The sequence below is a fragment of the Cyprinodon tularosa genome, unplaced genomic scaffold (assembly GCF_016077235.1).
Source record: "Cyprinodon tularosa strain WSP-4 unplaced genomic scaffold, ASM1607723v1 ctg172, whole genome shotgun sequence".
In the NCBI taxonomy this organism is placed as follows: domain Eukaryota; kingdom Metazoa; phylum Chordata; class Actinopteri; order Cyprinodontiformes; family Cyprinodontidae; genus Cyprinodon; species Cyprinodon tularosa.
The window spans coordinates 51,386-71,991 of NW_024038551.1; the positions used below are offsets into that span (position 1 = coordinate 51,386).

Sequence of the window (20,606 nt, forward strand, 5' to 3'; positions counted from 1 at the left end):
AAGTCCGAGGGGAAGTGGTGGAGTTACAGTTTGAGGAAGTTTCAATATGTGTGTGTGTGTGAGTTGAGAAACATTAGAAATAAAGTGTGTGAGGTGGATTACTGATAATGACTTCAGACTGACAGTTAAGCCCCGCCCACCCCTCTCTGATGGACAGGTGGGGAGAACAGGTGTGTCTGTGTGCATCAAAGGCCTTCATGCATCCGTATACTGCTCGTTTGTTTTCCGTAATGTAATTTTTCTGTTCCTTGTTGATTTTTCATGCTTTAGTTTCTTTCTTATTTGTTTAGTTTTTATTTTTGTGATTTTTTTTGGTGAATAGGAGCTGATTTATTAGCTATTTTTCTCTTAGAGCTGATTTGAGTCTGTATTAAACTTCTGTTTGATTAATTTTGTGTTTTGAGTGAGGTTTTTGTGTGTTTTACATATATTTTTTTCAAACTTTGGTGGCATTGTTATGTATTTTTTTTATGTGTCTGGGGTTAAATTTAAACGCAGGTTTCCTGTGTCTGTGGTTCTGCTCTAGTGGACGAGGTTTATCTGTAGCACCTTAGTGGTTACATTTTCTGTTTTTTTGTTAATGGATGATTCTACTTATGGTTTATTTTTAAATCGCACTGCAGTCATGTTCTGCTTTTTTTGTGCTTTTTGTTCCTTTAAGTTCTGGTGCTTGTTTCCTGCCTTCATCTCGTCTTGCCGCTGCTCCTCTTCCTCTCTCGGTGATCTGAAAATGAAAGCTCAGATGGTTAGCTTAGCATCTAAAGGAAGCAAAGGGAAACTGTTAGCATCGCTACATCCTATGACAACTGTCCAGATGTGATACTAAGATTTTTTTTTTTTTGTCTAAACATGTAGGCCTCTTGCAATAACACACGCAGCGGGAAAAAAAGTTTTCAAAACAGAAAAGTTTTTAAGATAAATTTCTGAGTTTGATCTTCCACTAGTTCGGAGTTCCTGTCTGCACCTCTTCTGATTGGCCAGAAGGTGGCACCGTGACAACATGTTTGGATAATGCTGCCTTTGCGTACAGTGGGAAATTAGAGAAGATGCGGTTTTTCCTCTGAAATTCCTCTGAAGTTTAAGAAGCTTTTAATAAGCAATATAATGCTGACTACATTTTTATTGTAAATAAAACAAACGGGACATATCAAAATTACTTTAAGTTATTTTTAGTAAATTCATTTTTAACCTCATATTATTAATTCCCTCCCCTCATTCTCTGCCCTCCAGTTCAGTGAATGCAACCGTTAAATCTCCCCAATTTAAAAGAAACCATCTTACAAATTTAACTCACTAAAATGTGAAATTAATTATCTCAACGTCTCCTAAAAGATAAAAAAAAAAATAAATATTAAACGTTAATGATGATGATCTCATACTTGCTGTCGTTAAATTCGCCCCCTCTGTTTCACTTTGAAACGGGAACCTATTCTGTGTTCCTCCCAATTCGGAGCATTTCCCGGGCAATAGAACGCATCACGGGCGGATCTTCTGACTTTTTTTTTCTCTTTCAGCCTCAGTTTTTCGCTCCTCTGAGCTGCTGCGGATCAGACTCTGATCGATCAGCTGCTGACCCAGTTGGACCGGACCGATGGAGTAAAGGAGCAGCTCAGCTGAGGTGGGTGAAGATGAACAGTCTGAATGTGGTGACGATGATGATGGTGAATTTGGTGGGAAAGTGAACAGCTGTTTGACCTCTGACCTCTAACAAACTTTTCTAGGAAAGCAGCAGATGGTAGATGATAGGTACCGATTCATTGGTTTATCCTGTTGCTCTCTGGTTTTAAGGTTCTGATGGTCTTTCTGGACCATAAACTCTTCCTTGGTATCCAGGAAGCTTGATTTCATTTTGCTGACAGTCCTGCATTTCAGGTTTAGCTCCTCCAGGATGAAGATTTCCTTTCCTTCTTACTCTGAGGAGATGAGCAGTGAGGAGGTCCGGACCCTACGGGTTTAATCGGTCCAACTGTTGGATGCGGGTCAGAACCCATACCCTCCTCTTCTTCAACCAAACATTAGGAGTCTGGTTTCTGGTGACCCAGAGCTGGACTTTCTTGGAGAAGATCTGATGTTAAAGGCAGCAGATGTTCCCCCAAAACGGATCGGCCCTGGGGGGCCACTGTCTTTCAAGTTTAAAGATTTCACAGCTTCAACTCAGCTGGTTATGATGGTTGAAGTTCAGCAGAAGCCTGTGGATCTGGTATTGATGGAAATCAGCTGAGCTGAAGCGGGAAAACATCCAACACCTGCTGGAGAGTGGCCCTCAGGGGCCAACATAAGGGCAGGACAGAGGCCCCCGGGGGCCGACTTTAGGCAGGGCAGTGCTCCTCACTCCTTAGGGGCCCACTTTAGGCAGGACAGCGCTCCTAACTTTTTGGGGGCCGACTTTAGGCAAGACAGCGGCCCTTGGGGGCTGACTTTAGGCAGGGCAGTGCTCCTTGCTCCTCGGGGGCCGACTTAAGGCAGGACAGCGCTCCTCACTCCTTAGGGGCCCACTTTAGGCAGGACAGCGCTCCTAACTTTTTGGGGGCCGACTTTAGGCAAGACAGCGGCCCTTGGGGGCTGACTTTAGGCAGGGCAGTGCTCCTTGCTCCTCGGGGGCCGACTTAAGGCAGGACAGCGCTCCTCACTCCTTAGGGGCCCACTTTAGGCAGGACAGCGCTCCTAACTTTTTGGGGGCCGACTTTAGGCAGGACAGCGGCCCTTGGGGGCTGACTTTAGGCAGGACAGCGCTCGTCGCTCCTCGGGAGCCGACATTAGGCAGGACAGAGGCCCCGGGGGGCCGACATTAGGCAGGACAGTGCTCCTCACTCCTCAGGGGCTGACTTTAAGCAGGACAGCGGCCCTTGGGGGCCGACTTTAGGCAGGACAGTGCTCCTCACTCCTCAGGGGCTGACATTAGGCAGGACAGCGGCCCTTGGGGGCCGACTTTGGGCAGGACAGTGCTCCTCGCTCCTCGGGGGCCGACATTAGGCAGGACAGCGGCCCTTGGGGGCCGACTTTAGGCAGGACAGTGCTCCTCACTCCTCAGGGGCTGACTTTAGGAAGGACAGCGGCCCTTGGGGGCCAACTTTTGGCAGGACAGTGCTCCTCGCTCCTAAGGGGCTGACTTTAGGCAGGACAGCAGCCCTTGGGGGCCGACTTTAGGCAGGACAGTGCTCCTCGCTCCTCGGGGGCCGACATTAGGCAGCGCAGAGGCCCCAGGGGGCCGACTTTAGGCAGGACAGCGGCCCTCGCAAGCTGTACTGCTTCAGAACCAATAGGACCTTCCTCAGAAACCTGCCCCACATCCTCTGGCTTGCTTCAACATCTTTTATTTTGAAAGGTCTAACAGAGCTTCCTCTCTGTCCTCAGGTATGGAGTGTGTGTGGTTGGTGTGTGTGAGCGTGCTCAGTTTGTGTGTGAGGGCTCACAGCGGATTGGACGAGAGTGACCACACCCACCATGACCCCCAGCATCAGCATCTTGTTACCAACGGCAACATGGCTTCAGGTAAAATGATCCTCGTTAGTGTCTCAGATGTTTGGACCAGACAGCCTGCAGTAAGACCCAACTATCAAAGATTTTCACCTGTGACCCAGACAGCAGAACCAAGAAGCTGGCTTCAACCAACACCAGCCAGTACCACCAGTCCTGTACTGGTATCCAGTTTAGCAGAAATATGGTTGGTGATCGGTACCAAATGCCACCAGCTGATGTTCTTAGACAAGAAATAAAATGAGATGAAGAACTGAACAGAGCAGAACCCGTTAGAACCAGCTGAAGGTCATAAACCACCTAATCAGTTTTATTAAATTATTGTCTTAATCAAGAACCAATAATCTGTATTCAAATGATTCTTTACCCTCTTTGAAATATCAGGATTCTACTAAAGGACTCTTGGTCATACCTGATAATGGAAATGTTATGAGTATATGAGGATATAACACTAATGTTAAATCAGCGTTTAAACTCTTAGTGAAATAAAGCTTGTCCAAGCTTCAACAACAACAGCTCTGTAAGATAAGATAAGATAATCCTTTATTTGTCCCACAGTGGGGAAATTGCAGCGTTGCATCACAGTACAGTAGGAAAAAAGAAGAAGAAGAATACAAAGTATAAAAAAAATAAATAAATAAATATTTAAAAATATATATAAAAAAAAAAAAAACACTGTAGTGTGCAGTCCATCCTGTTAGCCTTTTCTTTACCCATCAGTAAACACATTAAATGATCAACATCATCAAAAAACATATTTGCCCTAATTGTGCCAGACCTGCAAACCTTTTTTCTATCTCCAGATTGAAGGTTGAGTTTCATCCAGCAGCAGCTTAGCACGGCAAGGCAGGCTCTCTTTTTCTCAGCGGCTAACACCAGGGGTCCTTAGGGGGCCTTCTCTCCAGTCTGGCTCTGTAAGTCCTGAAACTCAAGAGAAATGTGTTGCAAAAGGTTTTGCAGCAGTTTGGTTCTGAAAGGTCACCATGATAACTTATCCTTGATGATTCTGGAGATCTGGGTCCCCTTGGGCCAGGGGTCTCCAGTGTGGTGCAGAACCAGTGGACCTGCACCCCAGGCAGCCCCATGGCGGAGGGCAAAGAGAAAGAATCCTGTGTGTTTAGTGGTTTTATCTCTCCTCAACAAAGAGGGGGGTGGTTGGTCACAACGCTGTCACTTGCCATGTGACATGCCTGTGACTGCTTTGGCTGAAGAAGGGGGGTTGCAGAGTTCTTAAAGCTGCTTGTTCACCAAACGTTTATCTTCTTCTCTGGTCATCATGTCAAGAGGAAATATGGACACTGGTTCCCAATATCCAAAAACCATGATCATGGCATATGGTACAAGAAAAATCCACTGAACTAAAACGGTGTTGAGCAACACTTTGAGGCAATAATCACTGAAATCAGGTGTTTTCTGAACAGTTCTGCCAGTGGTGCCAATAGGGGCTGGCCACGGCCACCCTATGCAATGCCGTGGCCAACCCACTGACCACCCCAAATGGCCAGGTTAAATTGTAGAAGCATCAGTTTAGCATTTCACGATTCGTGAAGATGGACCAGCTAGAAGAGCGGTGCACAGGACGCTGGGACCCTTTTTCCATCTGGATCCCCGCTCTTTTTGTCCTTCATGTCCCTCCGTTATCACACAACCTAGCCTCCACCTCATCGTCGCCTCGGCCGTATCTAGACCCACAGCTAGTTCGTGATCTTCCCTCTTGCGTTGTGGCGTGGAATATCATAGCGCAGACCACGCTTCAATATTGGGCATAAATCAAAAATACCTGCAACAAATTGCATAGGGTGGCCACGACTGTGGCCAACCCACTGACCACCCCAAATGGCCAGGTTAAATTGTAGAAGCATCAGTTTAGCATTTCATCCCATTCTGCATAGCCAGCGACGTAACATTAAAAATCACACAATAAACCAAGATATGAGTAGGTTTTTACTTAAGTCTTTATGATTTCTACAGGCAAGTTTACCACAATAGTAGATTCAAAACCTGAGATTATGACTTTTAGTTTCAGTGGCCACCCCAAGATTTTTAGTGGCCCCATCTGACCCCAGTGAAGCCTTTTTTGGAGGCGCCACTGATTTCTGCACCTGTTTACAGGTATATTGTTTCACTGTGAAGAATCCACTTTCAGTTCTCTGGGTCAGTTCGTTTTTTTTTTTTTTTATAAATAAAGGAAATACATTAAAAATTAATAGTTTATTTGGCTGAATTATCATTTAGTAAATTTTATTATTTCTTTTTTTTATTGCTAGTGTGAGTTTATCCTTTTCTTTACTGGGAGGGTATTTAAACTTTCAAAAACAGCTGCATGTGAAGTACCTCGATGTATTTTTGGGTCACAGGCTTAAAACAACCATTCAACAAACATTATGTCCTTATTTTAGGGTACATTCGTGTATTTTATTATGGTTGTTGGCCACCAGTCGACCTCAGAGATCACATCATTATGATCCTGTAAACCATCTCATAAACCCCCCCCCAGCTGAGTCCAGCTGAGTGATGAGGGGCCTTACAGAACCCTGTAGAACCCCTACAGAACCACTGATTTGGTCTCATTCTCTCAAATCTGTGTGAAATCAGCAGCTGGAGGAGAGCAGCGTCTGGGTCAGGCCTGGTTTGTGGGTTGGGACCAGTTAGACGGTCCTGTTAGAAGGTCGTCTCCAGTTAGACGGTCAGGTCCAGTAAGGGGGTCGGGTCCAGTTAGACGGTCAGATCCAGTAAGAGGGTCTGGTCCAGTTAGACGGTCCCGTTAGATGGTTGTGTCCAGTTTGAGGGTCCTGTTAGACAGTCGGGTCCAGTTAGACGGTCAGGTCCAGTAAGGGGGTCGGGTCCAGTTAGACGGTCAGGTCCAGTAAGACGGTCTGGTCCAGTTAGACGGTCCCGTTAGATGGTTGTGTCCAGTTTGAGGGTCCCGTTAGACAGTCGGGTCCAGTTAGACGGTCAGGTCCAGTAAGACGGTTGGGTCCACTTAGACGGTCCCTTTAGATAGTCAGGTCCAGTTAGAGGGTCACGTTAGACAGTCGGGTCCAGTTAGACGGTCAGGTCCAGTAAGGGGGTCGGGTCCAGTTAGACGGTCAGGTCCAGTAAGACGGTCTGGTCCAGTTAGACGGTCCCGTTAGATGGTTGTGTCCAGTTTGAGGGTCCCGTTAGACAGTCGGGTCCAGTTAGACGGTCAGGTCCAGTAAGACGGTTGGGTCCACTTAGACGGTCCCTTTAGATAGTCAGGTCCAGTTAGAGGGTCACGTTAGACAGTCGGGTCCAGTTAGACGCTTAGTTCCAGTAAGAGGGTCGGGTCCAGTTAGACGGTCCCATTAGATGGTTGTGTCCAGTTAGAGGGTCCAGTTAGACGCTCAGGTCTAGTAAGAGGGTCTGGTCCAGTTAGGCGGTTGGGTCCAGTTAGACGCTCAGGTCCAGTAAGAGGGTCGGGTCCACTTAGACGGTCCTGTTAGATTGTCGGGTCCAGTTAGACGGTCCCATTAGATGGTTGTGTCCAGTTAGATGCTCAGGTCTAGTAACAGGGTCTGGTCCAGTTAGGCAGTTGGGTCCAGTTAGACGCTCGGGTCCAGTAAGAGGGTCGGGTCCACTTAGACGGTCCTGTTAGATGGTCGGGTCCAGTTAGATGGTCGGGTCCAGTTAGACGGTCCCATTAGATGGTTGTGTCCAGTTAGATGCTCAGGTCTAGTAACAGGGTCTGGTCCAGTTAGGCAGTTGGGTCCAGTTAGACGCTCGGGTCCAGTAAGAGGGTCGGGTCCACTTAGACGGTCCTGTTAGATGGTCGGGTCCAGTTAGATGGTCGGGTCCAGTTAGACGGTCCCATTAGATGGTTGTGTCCAGTTAGATGCTCAGGTCTAGTAACAGGGTCTGGTCCAGTTAGGCAGTTGGGTCCAGTTAGACGCTCGGGTCCAGTAAGAGGGTCGGGTCTACTTAGACGGTCCTGTTAGATGGTCGGGTCCAGTTAGAGGCTCGGGTCCAGTTAGGCGGTTGGGTTGCGTTACAAGGTCCAGTTAGATGGATCGTTTTTGGTCAAACTGAGGTTAGTAACATTTGGAGAAAACTAGTTATCAGGGTAAAAAGAACCTTCCAGTCTAACAGTGTGTTTGTCTGTAGGTCCTGTGGCCCTGATCATAACCCGCCTCCACCGTGCATTTAGTTTGACGTGGTTCTGTTTGTTAGGGTCCAAGATCTTCTGAGCTCCTGTGGTCCTTCATCCACATGCAGCCTCGCTGACCTTCATCTTTCTACCAAACCCATCCAGTGACCTTTGACCTCTGACCTACTGACCAAGGCCTTCAGAGTCAGATGGTGCCGTCTGGTTTCAGATGGATGTCTGCTGCCGTATCTTTGTGCTGAAGCTGTTTGGACTCTGAGGCGCTGAGCTGCAGAGCTGTGCCACAGTGATAGCGTGGGAGGTAACCACAGCTTCCTTAAGATGGCACCCTGATGATGTCACAGGAAGTGAAACAACAAAAACAGAGTCATCGCTTCTACATATGTGAAGGCTGCAAACGTTGGCTCCGCCCACTCAGGAAGCGGAGGTTGAGGAGATGGAAGCTAAATTTGGGCCTTTTTTTCCAGCGCTTTCCAGCAGTTCTGTTAAAGCCCGGTCCGTTTGTCTGGTTCTGACTCTCCTAAAGGGTCTAGATCAGCAGATTCTCTGGCCTCCAGAAGAGCTTTGGCGCTTTTCCACTAGTTTCGCTCCAGTTCTTTGATCTTTGTATGTCTGCCTCATTAGGAAGTGTAACCCAAAGCATTGTGAGCTCAGGGTGCATTATGGGAAGCGTAGTTTCTGGAGGTTCAGCTGACTTTAACTCCACAATCCTCCCTGTCTGTTATGAGGATATTTTTGTCTCCCAGCTGCTCAGTTAATCCTTTCTGCAGCCCCTTTCTTCTTCTACGATGCCGTCTCTGTGGACCACAGGGAACCTGAGCTCAGTTCCACCATCCGAGCACCGATGGCCATGCGGCTGGACCGACCTGTGACAGACAGGAACTCCTTCTTCTTTGTCTGGTTTTTGTTTTATTTTCTTATTTCTTATTCTTCTTAAGTGTTTGAGTTCAGATAAAGCTTTATCTGCTTTCTTAAAGTCCGTCTCCAGCTGACATCTGGATTGTAAACCTCACCAGATGCATTTGGTGAGCTTTCTAAGTCAATTTTTCCTGTGCAGGAGATGGAAAATGTTTTTATGGACCAAAGACTTGTTTTTGTTTTGTTTTTTTGGTTATGGTGGTCTTCAGAGAAATGCAGCTCAGTGTTTGATGGAAGAGCTTCCTAAACGTACCGTTTCCATGAAGCCCCTCATTTATCCTGCAATCTTTAGGTGACCTCAGATCAGGTGCCTTGCCCAGAGACACACAGACATCTGAGAGTTGGTAGCTGGAATCAGACCAGCAACCCTCCACTGCTGAGACGACTCCCCTCACTTTGCTTCAGTCGCTTCCTGGTGTTTGGATTTGATAGACACCACTGCTCCGGTTTCTATAAAAGTATTCACACCCCTGGACTCTTATCAGCTCAACGTGATCGTTCAAACTTCAAAGGTTTCGTCCAGCAGTTATTGGGTCAGAGCTGCTGGGTGAACGGACCGGGCTGGATCGGTTCCCGCCCCTCTGGATCAGTACGACCTCCTCTGGATCCAGCCCTCGCAGGTTTTCTCTTCCAGCTTTGAACATCTGCAGAGTAAAAATATTCTCCATTCCTCTTATTGAAACAGCTCCAGCTCAGACTGCACTGAGAACATCAGCCTTTACTTTGACTCGACCAGCGTTAACCAATTAAAAATAAGCAGGGTCCGAATAAAGAAAATCATCAACCAGTAAAGGTCCGGAGACATTTTTAATTAAAATCTGTTACTTTAAACAGAATTTAACACAGAAAAAAATTAGGTGTTTATGCATCCATGTTATACACTGAATTTTAAACAAGAAAATATATAGAACATTTTTTAATTTTAAAGTGTTTTTTGAAGTAGAGAACAACAATCTTTGAGTTTGGTATATAGACAATTTCCTAATTCATATATTTTATAAAACACCTGAACTGACCGTTAGTTTTTTCTTTCTTTTTTCTGTCTTAATGTTCGCAGTGGGCTTTATGCTGCCCTGCAAGGCTTTAAACCTGGGTTTGAATGGAGACAAAGCCATTCTAAAGCACAGATCAAGGAGCTCATTCTGAGCCTGGATCCATGTTTATTTTTGATTCTGTTCATGGCCAAACATCCTCTAAATGTGCAGGGTCACCTTTGAGCACCATTTCACTTTTCTGTCACCAGTTCACCGCGGTGCCGAATGCTCAGGAGGGCTTTACCATATTAACAGGAGAAGAAGCACAAGTGACATTTAGACACTGCCGTCAGACAACATGCAGTAATTTATTAATGTTTCAAATCAGGTTGGGTCCAGATAAGCCAGCAGGTGGGTCCAGATCCAGACCGCGGATTGCTAATCCATCAGCTCTGGAATAGACCATTCCAACACATTTAACTGGTTGGATCTAAACCCAGATTTCACCACTGTAAGGCGATAAAGGATTAGTTTGTTTTGTTTTGTTCTGTCCTTCTGTTGATCCTCCATGAAGGTCAGATGGACAATCAGTCCTGAGGACAGATTGCCCTCACTGAGCTGTGGGTCCCAAAAGGATGTCGCTGATTGGCAGGAACATGACATAAATCAGAACATTAGGGGCGAGTATTCCCATGGGTGTTGCGATACGATATTATTACTATATTGCTATATCTCCATATATTTTGATATTTTTCCTGCTATCAAAATTAAATGTGTAGATAAAAAAAAGGAAGCGCTGTATATGTTCATCAGATGAAATTGATCGTTCAGATGTTTTGGTATCCATGTTCCCTGGGGTTTGAGTCAGTTCACGTTTTCCACTGTGACCGCCTCAACTACAGATACAGCGCTGCGCCATCTGCCAGACTGGCGGTGCAGAGGTATCCCATTTTCCCTTAAAAAATCTATACTAGGAACTAAAAGGTTGATATATATAAAAAACGCGATATTTTACCAAAATATTTTTTTCCAGGATATCTAGATGGTCAGAAGCAGTCAGACCCGATTCTAAACACGTTGTTCTGATGGCAGCATGTCGGTCAGAGTGGCTAAAAATGACCTAATGTTGGCATTTAACATGTGTTTCCATAGTAACCTCTGTTGCTCTAGATTGGACGGAGATTCTTGTGCTTCTGGGTGCCAAGCAGACCACGTTATGGTTCTGTGATCTAAGTCTGGACCAGTGAACTTTGTGGCTTTAGATCCCTGGATGTCTGTCAGCTGAAAGCAGAAGGACTTTCCTGCTCAGACCTTCTGTGTCCTTTTCTTCTATCTGTCTCCAAACTGTAAGCCCAGCCATGTCCCCTATCAACCTTTGATCAGGCCTGACATCAAGCAGACTCGGCTGGTTGCCCCTGATTTCTGACCCGTCTGGTCCTGACCTAATGTAACTCATCTGTATGAGTTCCTTTAATTGGTCCATCAGCCTCTTTCCTAACAGCTTGGGTTTATACGACCATCTGATCCTGCATGGACTGACTGATGGATCATTGATTTAAGATTTTAAATAAATGATTTGTTCTTTAAATCACAATCATTTAAATATTTAAACCCTTTTATTTTGTTCAGAACTTCCTAAATGGAGTCCAATCTGTAGTTCTGAGACGGATCCAACTTGGGCGGCTTTGTTTATCTAACTGTTCTGTCTGATGTCTCTCTTTCAGATCTGTGCGTAATCGACCCAAAGCTCTGTGGCGATGAAAACTCCCTCCTCAGCTTCGAGGCCATCCTTAGCATCCACAAGCTGATGGATGACGATGCGGACGGCAGCGTGGACACCATGGAAACGGACGAGGTGAGACTGCCAGGGACGTGTCCCGATCTGTGGAATAAAAGCCCTGCTCCTGATGTCGACTCCCTCCTCAGTTTCTCAGGGAGGACCTGAAGTACAACGACCCGAAAGCCAAACACAACAGCTTCCACCGGGCCGACGCGCACATCAGCGTGGAGGACATATGGAGCACCTGGAAGAGTTCAGAAGGTGAGCGGGAAGAACCAGGACTCTCTGCAGGATTCATGGGTGTAATGAGTCCATTTTGTTCTGATGCTGAAACAGAACCAAAACAGGTGCCTTCTTTGGAGTTTGTCACATCACTTCCTGTTTTTTCTGCAGATCGCTGTATGGTGTTCAAGCACTTTCTACTGTTGCACTCTTCCATGCGTTGTTTGCTTTTTTAAGCATGGTAAGGTGTCATTAGTCTAGCATTAGCCTAGAATTAGTTCTAGGGCTTTAGTGTCTTTGTTTAAGTCTCCTCTCTCTACTATATGTTCAGTTATTCCTCTGCCTCCTTCAACATATGAACAAGAATTAGGGCCATGCTGAATTTATTTTATTTTATTTTAATAATACCAGGATCAGGGTTAGATGACCCTAATATCAGGGATCAAAGTCAAATGTTTGCCGGGGGCCAGAATGGGCACCAACCTGAAACTGCTGACTAAGTAAAAGGCTAACCACACTAAGATATTTATTCACGCTGGTGGTAATGACTCCGTAATTTTATCTGGTCCTCTCCCCAATCTCGCCAATGATGACATGTTTAGCCACATGTCATCATTCAATGGCCCCCCGCACTTTGGATGGTGCAGCTCCCTTTTTCTAGGAATCTGGCCAAAAATTATTAGTCCTCCAAATCCCCGACAGCCCAGGGTGCAGACCAGAGTAGTTTAACACACCTCTCTGCAGCTTCTCTGCTGTTAACTACTCATTACTACATCCAAACAGCTTCTTGCCCACGACCAAAATCATGTAAATTAGAATCTAAAATTAATACGACTCCAACAGAGCAAAATATTAAAACAATAAAATTTGGGTTACTGAAAATGATATCATTCTCCTCAAAAGAATTAAGTTGTCTCACAGAAACCTGGCTGCAGTAGGAGGATCATGTTAGGAGAAATGAGGCAACACCCTCCGGCTATTTTAAATTTCAAATGTCCAAACATTCTGGGCGAGGAGGAGTAGCAGCAGCAATCTTTCAATCTGACTTTCTGATTACTCCAAAGACAGTTAGTAATCATAACTCTTTTGAATATTTAACCCTTAGTTTCAATCAGTCAATCAACTTTATTGTCAACTACAATTTACTTTGCAATCGAGATTTCAGTTTTACCACAAACCGTTCATCACAGTAGATAACATATATTGGGGTGGGGTTGGGGGGGCTGAGAGAGGGAATGGTTTTACTGAGGCCATGTGTGCCGCAGAACGCTGCCTTTGGCACTTTCATATGGCTTCCCAGGTTCCCAACTGTTACCTGGCTTCCCAGGCTGTTACCTATAGCGCTTCCTTTATCTCTGTGGAAAGATAGGAGTTGCATTGGGGAAGAGAGGAGAAAAAAAAGCATATTTAAAACTTTATCCTTGACAGGATACAGTTTGAGATATCAAAGCCACCAGCCTCCCCTCATCCAAGTTGCAAAGTAACAAAAATGTGTATTATCCACCAGGTTGTAATGAGTTTTCAGAGTTCCTATCGGATTTAGTGTTAAATACTGACAAGGTCATCAAAGTGGGGGATTTTAACATCCATGCTGACATTGATAGCTTAAATACATCCGTTAATGCTATCTTAGACTTGGTTGGCTTTGTTCAAAATGTGAATAGTCCCACACATTCTCATCTTCATACGTTGGACCTTGTGCTGACATATGGCATTGAATGTTAAGAAATAACACTATTTCCTCACAACCCCATCCTCTCCGACCATTTTTTTAGTAACCTTTAAATTTTATTTAAATGAGTTGTTCCAATTCTGGACATAGGGGCTCTAATCTCTCGTTTTGCAGTATTTTTTAGGGCTGTTGTAAACGAATATTTTAGTAATCGAGTAATCTATCGATTATTCTTACGATTAATCGAGTAATCGGATAAAAAAAATTTATAAAATAAACTATTGGCAAATCTGCAATAACACCAGTTACCGGTAGTCCAGATCAGTCCAATATCTCCTTTTTGAGCATCCCTAACAGTTAAATGTTTGTAGTTTAGAAAGTTTACTTGTAACAGTAGTTTGCTTTAACCTGAAGAAAAGTTATAAGATATTAAATTATATTCAAATAATAAAGTGGCAGGCTCACAAATATGCTTATAAAAATGTCTAAATTTAAAGGTTTGAGTTTGTACAGAGTTCTGCAGCCTTAACTAGTCATGATAAAATGCAAAAATGTTGCTATTTTTATTAAAACGATGCTATTATTTATTCTTGATTGCTTAGGTATAAACAAATATAGAATTACTACAAAAAATATTAATCAAAAATTTCTAATTCATACATAACAGTAGCGAGAAGAAAAGACTGTAACTTTTCAGGATGGAAAGACACCAATAAATAAATGCTTTTCAGCTTTTGCCTGTAATCTGTTGCTGCGTATTTTTATTAACAAACTTACATTAAGTCCTGCATAATTTCTCTCAGTTCCACCCTCACATACAATTTACACTACACCCGGTTAAGTAACCGCTATGTTTAGATGTAACGTTAGCAAAATAATGTGCCTCAATTTACATCTATAACATGGCAGATTATCACACAACGTAGTTAGCAAAGAGAACATAAACGTTACCTGTTGGCAACCGTGTACGAGTTGGATGCATGTAGCGGGTGTTTTCTCTTCAGATGCTGCAACATTGATGTCGTGCTGTTGTGGTACGCCAATTCTGCTTTGCAGTGGATGCATTGCGCTGTGTTGTCCTTTCTGTTTAGCCTAAAATGTTCCCAAACTTTTGACATTTTTTGTCGCTTTCGGGGTTCTCCTTCTGAGCATTCTCCGGTTCCCTCCATAGCTACAAACTTAGCACAAGCGCTCCAGGCGCTAACGGAAGTGGTAGCGTTGTGCAACACAAAAACCCTCCGGCTAGACCAGTGTGCTGCGTATTTAACAGCATTGCTTATTACAATACAATAAATTTAGCGAAGCTTCGAGGCAGATAAATTTCCTCGAGGATTTTTTGTAATCGAGTTACTCGAGTTACTCGATGAATCGTTTCAGCCCTAGTATTTTTTAGTTCAACCTGTAACTTGATGCTTTCTCTTATTATAGTAATTTCATTTGGTCTGTTCATCTTTGGCTGTGACTCCATTCTGGAGAGAAATATCAGCTGTGCTGCTGCAATCAACATCTTACATTGTAGATGATGGAGCTGGGCCTGTTTTTCAGTATTTAGACCTGTTTCTCTCATAGCTATGTGCTCAGCTTTTACTGTGAATATCAGGATGTGCTTTCTTTGATCATGTATGTGTTTAGTTATTTAGAAATTAAGACAGATATTTCTAAATAAACATAAAACAGGCTTAGAGAAGGAACCAAGAACCATGCAAAACCAAAATGCTATTTTTAGACCCGTGCATTTTTCCAGCTCCGTTTTCCAGACTGACTGCCCGGGCTGGAGACTGTTTACACTCGGCAGGGTCGGGCTTGGACCTGAGTTGCAGCGGAACTCTGTAGGTATTTCCTGTGTGCTGATGGATCTGCACGGTTTGTTCTGTGTGTTCAGTGTACAACTGGACGGCGCCGCAGGTGGAGGAGTGGCTTGTGGTGAGCGTGGAGCTTCCTCAGTACGCAGAAAGCTTTAGGAAGCACCAGCTGGATGGCAGAGTTCTGCCCAGGTAACAACAGACTGAACTGGATCAATCAGAACCACTCTGTTTACTGATAGAAACTTAACCCAAATACAGAAGCTGAGAGTGGAAGGGTGTAAACCTCGGACCTGAAGCAGGAAATGTGTCATTTTTCCCCATTTAATAGGATTTTACGGGTCAGAACCTCACAGAATTAATCAAGATTTGTACTTATGAAGATTCTTGAAACTGTATGTATTTGATTTAAGCCCCTCTACTCTGATAGCCAAAACAGGACCACATACTGCATCAGCAGAGTCCACTCTGAGTCCAACTGCAGGTGTGGACCACTGAAGGGATAAAATTCAGCCTTATCTGAGGTTTTTTCTCTCCAGTCCAGAGCTGCTTTATTTTGTGTCTGTTTGGACAGTTTGTCACATTTAAAGTCTGCGGTTCGTCTCACAGACGTCCCTCTGAGCCTCTGAAGAAAACCGAAGTTTACTTTATCTGCACATGATGGATGTCTGCGGTTATTTTTACTGTGTCTGCTTAGTTACGGTTTTCTGTTCCCACACTGGTTCTGTCTGTTCTGAACCTTAGCCGGATCTGATCAATTACCCTCAGAATCAGCTGCAGGTTTCACACCTCCATCCTGTCCTCCTCTTCCTCGCTGCAGGTTGGCAGTGAAGAACGTCACTCTGACGGTTTCCCTGCTGAAGATCTTGGACAGAAGTCACGCTCAGAAGCTGCAGCTGAAGGCCCTGGACATTGTTCTGTTTGGACCTCCACCAGGTGGGATCCCAGATGCTCTCTATGCATCAGTCTGTTTAAAAATTATGAAATCTGTTATACGACAAGCCAGTTTAATCCGACAGGCTGACATGAACCTGTTCGTTCGTTCATTTGACTTTCTGTTTGGTAAATTCTGGCTCAGATTTGAAACTGACTAAGAACTTTAAGGTCTTCAGCAACCCAACCAACATCAAAAACAAAAGCCCCTCTGAATGTAGATGGATGCAGCTTTTATTTTGAACTGGATCTGAAATTGTTCAGTATTAGAAAATAAAAAGTAACTTTTGGGGGAAAAAAATAGAAAATAAATATGATAAAACTTTAAAAAGGATGAGATGGAGGTGTTAGAATTCATCCTAGAACTCCATCCATCTGTCCTGTGACCAGCCTCAGCTGAGATCCCTCCTCTCAGCCTTCTTTCAGCAGCTCTAAACAAACACTGAGCTGCTAACTGTCTGTCCAGCGAGTCCTTGGTCTGTTCCCGGGTCTCCTCCTAATGACATGTGACTATAAGACCTGCATGCTGAACGTGTCCAATAGGCAGGTCCAGGTAGGACAGCAGTAGATACTCCAAGGCCGGCCAAAGTTAGCGACTGCGGCCCCAGGGCGACTAGGGTCCCCTAAGAACATTTATTTAAGTGCTCTTGCTTGGATGATGATTTTAATTTAATATAGTAACTATTTAATAATTAAGTTGTGCATTTTTTGTTAGAAATATACTCTACCATGTAGGAATCATTGCTTATAAATTATTGCTTAAAAAAAAGATTATTGGGCGTGGCACAGTGGTTAGCAAACACGACGAATGTACGGAGGCCTTCAGGCTGATTTAGACTGAGAAACAGGATCGTCTGCATGTGTGAATGCTAATGTGCCCCCACCCCTGCCGCAGACACTCTGCTGCACCTTTTCCAAATTGTAGGTGATCGCAGACAGTTCCGCAGACAGGAGGCCTCTGATTGGTCAAATCTACATCCACTCTACACTATGCGTACTTCCTGTTTGGTACGTTAGCTGCTTGTTTTGTTTGTATGACCGCCATTGTGGAAATCGACTTGTGAAGATGGACCAGATACAAGAGTGAAATGCAAGAGAAAGCTTGAACCCTTTTTCCACCTGGATCCCCGCTCTTTTTCACCCTCATGTCCCTCCGTTATCGCACAATCTTGCCCCCACTTCCTCACCGCCTCGGCCATATCTAGACCCACAGCTGGTTCCTGATTGTCCGTCTTGCGTTGTGGCGTGGAATAACATGGCACAGACCACGCTTCAATATGGGGCATACATTAAAAATATCCGTGACAAGCTCACTGCGAAATACTTCCAGCCCTTAAGAGTTATTTTAAAGTCCGAAGTTTAATTATTTTAAAACATCATAACATTAAACAGCTAACTGACAATATAAAAATAAAGTTTTAATCCTGTCAGATACTCCAGGGCCAGACAAAGTAAGAGACTGCTCAGGGCCCGAGGTCGACAAGGGGCCCCTAAGAACAATTATTTGAGTTTAATTGCTTGAATGGTGATTTTTATTTATTATAATAACAATTTAATAATGGATTTGTGCATGTTTTGTTAGAAATATACACTACCATGAAGGAATCATTATTTATACATAAAAAAACTGATTATTGGGCGTGGTTTGGTGGCCCAGTGGTTAGCGCACAGGACCCATGTATGGAGCGACCCATGTACGACCTGGGTTTGAATCCGACCTGTGGTCCTTTGCCGCATGTCTCCCCCCTCTCTCTCATACTCCCTTTCCTGTCAACCTATTGTCAATAAAAATGAGCCACTAGTCCTGTAAAAACTCAAAAAGAAGAGCCAGATCTACTAACAGAATAGCTACGATCAGTGTTGATGTCTCCATAGATGAACATAAACTGGATATTTTCTGTATATTTGATTAGATTATGTCTGTTTTAGTACAATTTAATTCATTTTCTTTATTGAAACTATGTTCAGTTTTTTGTTGTTCTTGGGCTACAGATATTTTTTTTACTTTGTTGTTGCACTTGGAACCAAAAAGCTTAAACCCTGAAAACGTTTACTGTAAATAAAATACCCATTTGGTTTATTAATAGAAGAAGATGATGACTAGAAGTATAACCTGTGGAGTACTTCAGAGGTGCTGTCCGACTTCATCGGGTTACTTCTTTATAAACAGGCCAGCAGAGCCGATGGAAGGATCTGGTTCTTGGTTTATCTGTGCTGATGGCACTAGGCGGCTGCTGGTTCGCCTACATCCAGACCAGGAAGTCCAGAGATGACCTGGGGAAGCTGGTGAAAGACCTGGAGGGTTTGCAGAGGGCCGAACAAAGTCTGCTGGACCTGCAAACAAAGTGAGTCAGTCGCAACTGTGCGAATTCTAAACCTACTAATGCTAACATGATCTAGAAGCTTTAGCATGCTGCGGATAAACCAGCATTTTGGTCTGTAGATGAGACATTTAATCCAGGGAGACGCATAAGGAGAGCTATCATCCACCCTCAGTGGAGATAGATGGTCCTCTGTTTCTTTGATGGCATCCCTGCATGAAAGCCACTCATTCATCGGAGGAGGAGGATTTAAAGTCATAGGGAAGTCGTATTTAAATATCATCATTCTGGCTTAAACATGTATATAAATGTACTCTTAAAAGTTAAAACATTTCTATAAAAAAAAAATCCTGTCTTAAAATCATTATTTTTTTTTTCCTTATCTTATGCAGGCCAGTTATACGTCAGCTTGAACACCTAAATTCGGCCAATCATATATCAACGGTCATCTGTCAATCAAACTTTTTCGGTCATAGCACCTTGATTCATATGTCGTAGCTAATATACGCAACGTTGAAATAAGAATAATTTCCTTTCCCATTGAGTTTCCTCTCAGTGTCCACGGGGATGGACGTCTGTGTCTTCAGCAGGCGTAGACCTAACAGAACTGGCAGCGTTGCGAGGCAAGGGCTCAAACATGTACGGCTGGAAGCCTTCTACACCCTGGCGTGGTATTTAAACCAGTCCGGTTGTGAACAAGAAGGTTGACCCAGTTTTCTAAGTATATCGTCAGGTTTCTGCCAAAAGTCCACACAGTCAATGGTTGCATTCGATTTCAGCGGCTGCATCCTGCAAGGTCCCGGTCTACCTGGACTGGGTCCTTGGAGGTCCGTGAAAATAAGGTCAGAAGAGTTCTGGTATGGATTCAAACAGATCAAGCCTTCCCCAGCTTTCATGGCCTATACAATTTGTTGCCTAGCAACCGTGTCAGTTGACACACAAATCAGGCAAAGAATGGATGCTGGACTTCTCACTGCTGTTCTGGGTGCTCCTAATATTTTCAAAGAGCTTTAGAAGCAGTACCATCATCGCAGATATCAGATTTATGGTCCCCACTCTGCAGATATATTGGAATCTGAGCTAAAATGTCAGCCAAGCCCATTTGCACAGGGACAGATAAAACCTTTCAATAAACCAAAATTACCCGCTACATATCTGGCTCAATAACCATTTAAAACAACTATTTTCATTAATTTCAAACGGAACTATTCACATATTTCCATTACATTGCACTTGCAATATTTACCACTGTATGGCACAACAGGTATCCCAAGGCTACGTAGGATGCACCGGACCTGTCGTTTAAAATGGACAAAAAGGCTGCATTCCTCGGCTGCATAATGAGGAGTCTTCCGATCCGGATCTGGTCTTCGGCGGACGCAGCCGCTGAATTCGAACTCAGCAATTAAATACTTCTATGAGGAGCTTTACCTTATTCAGATGCTCATAAACTACAGCTCACATGCATTTTCAACATGTTGCATGCACAAATAGAGCACCACAGGGCCTACATATCACCCATATGAGTGATTGTCCCTTCTCTGCATGCGTGTGGTTTGATTTCCTTCTTTTCAAGAGCTGGAAGTAGGTAAGCAAAGTCATCATTAGACATATCATGATCTTGATGAATACTGGATTCTGATTGGCTGTAGGAGGTCTACTAAAAAGGGTTATAGGACATCTACAGAAAAAGTTCAGGTGGAATAGCCCGGTAGTTTCTGCTAGCTCAAACATTCGCTGGAAATCTGAAGACGGTTTACTCTGGTTAAATTGGCAGAGTCAGAACTCAGAAGGCGGGATTTCCTAAATCTGTCCTGCGGGTAACGCCTTCAAAGTGACAAAAGTTAACGGGAGCAATCAGAAACAGGTCCGCACACAAGGGAGGCTGCGCTGGTGTGTTTTGATTTCCACAGGCAGAGAAGGAACAAGCACTCATATGGGTGATATATTGGGGCCCTTGGAACTCTATTTGAACATGTGACATGCGATACATGCGTGTGAGGAGTAGTGCTAGGGTGAAATAAAGCTGCCCGTAGGAGTATTTATTGCGTTTGTGGAGTTTTGGCGGAATCATAATGCCATATCAAGGCTCTCTAATAAAATGCAGTGATCAACTGTCAAATGCTGGAAAGAGGTCCAATAATACCAGAACTGTGGTTCTTCTAATGAGAGCTGTGGGTAAAACATGGAGACAGCAGGATGAAGAGCTTAGCTGGTGTATAATTTCCTCTAAAACCAGTTCCATTCAGAGACCACCTTGATTGCCTTAATATGGACATACAGACGGCCCCATTAATCTTTCTGAGGGTTTTCAGTGAAGAAGTTAGTGGATTGTTGCAGCCTCTGGTTCTTCACAAGGTTTTCCTGTAGAAAAGAGGAACTAA

The 20,606-nt window shown here is 44.1% G+C and overlaps 1 protein-coding gene across 2 annotated transcripts in view; it reads left to right on the top strand.

Moving 5' to 3' along the window:
* Positions 1 to 20,606, top strand: part of LOC119781173 (stromal interaction molecule 1-like) — a 45,128-nt gene that overhangs the window by 12,792 nt on the left and 11,730 nt on the right. Inside the window, exons 1-8 of one of the 2 annotated variants that reach the window (XM_038281562.1) lie at positions 15 to 157; positions 1,515 to 1,618; positions 3,355 to 3,492; positions 11,217 to 11,347; positions 11,419 to 11,533; positions 15,049 to 15,160; positions 15,789 to 15,904; positions 18,072 to 18,246. In XM_038281562.1, coding sequence (XP_038137490.1) covers positions 3,357 to 3,492; positions 11,217 to 11,347; positions 11,419 to 11,533; positions 15,049 to 15,160; positions 15,789 to 15,904; positions 18,072 to 18,246 — 785 coding nt within the window. In that variant the 5' untranslated portion in view covers positions 15 to 157; positions 1,515 to 1,618; positions 3,355 to 3,356. Of the gene's footprint in view, positions 1 to 14; positions 158 to 1,514; positions 1,619 to 3,354; positions 3,493 to 11,216; positions 11,348 to 11,418; positions 11,534 to 15,048; positions 15,161 to 15,788; positions 15,905 to 18,071; positions 18,247 to 20,606 lie in introns of those variants that run through there. The other variant, XM_038281563.1, reaches the window with a different exon arrangement.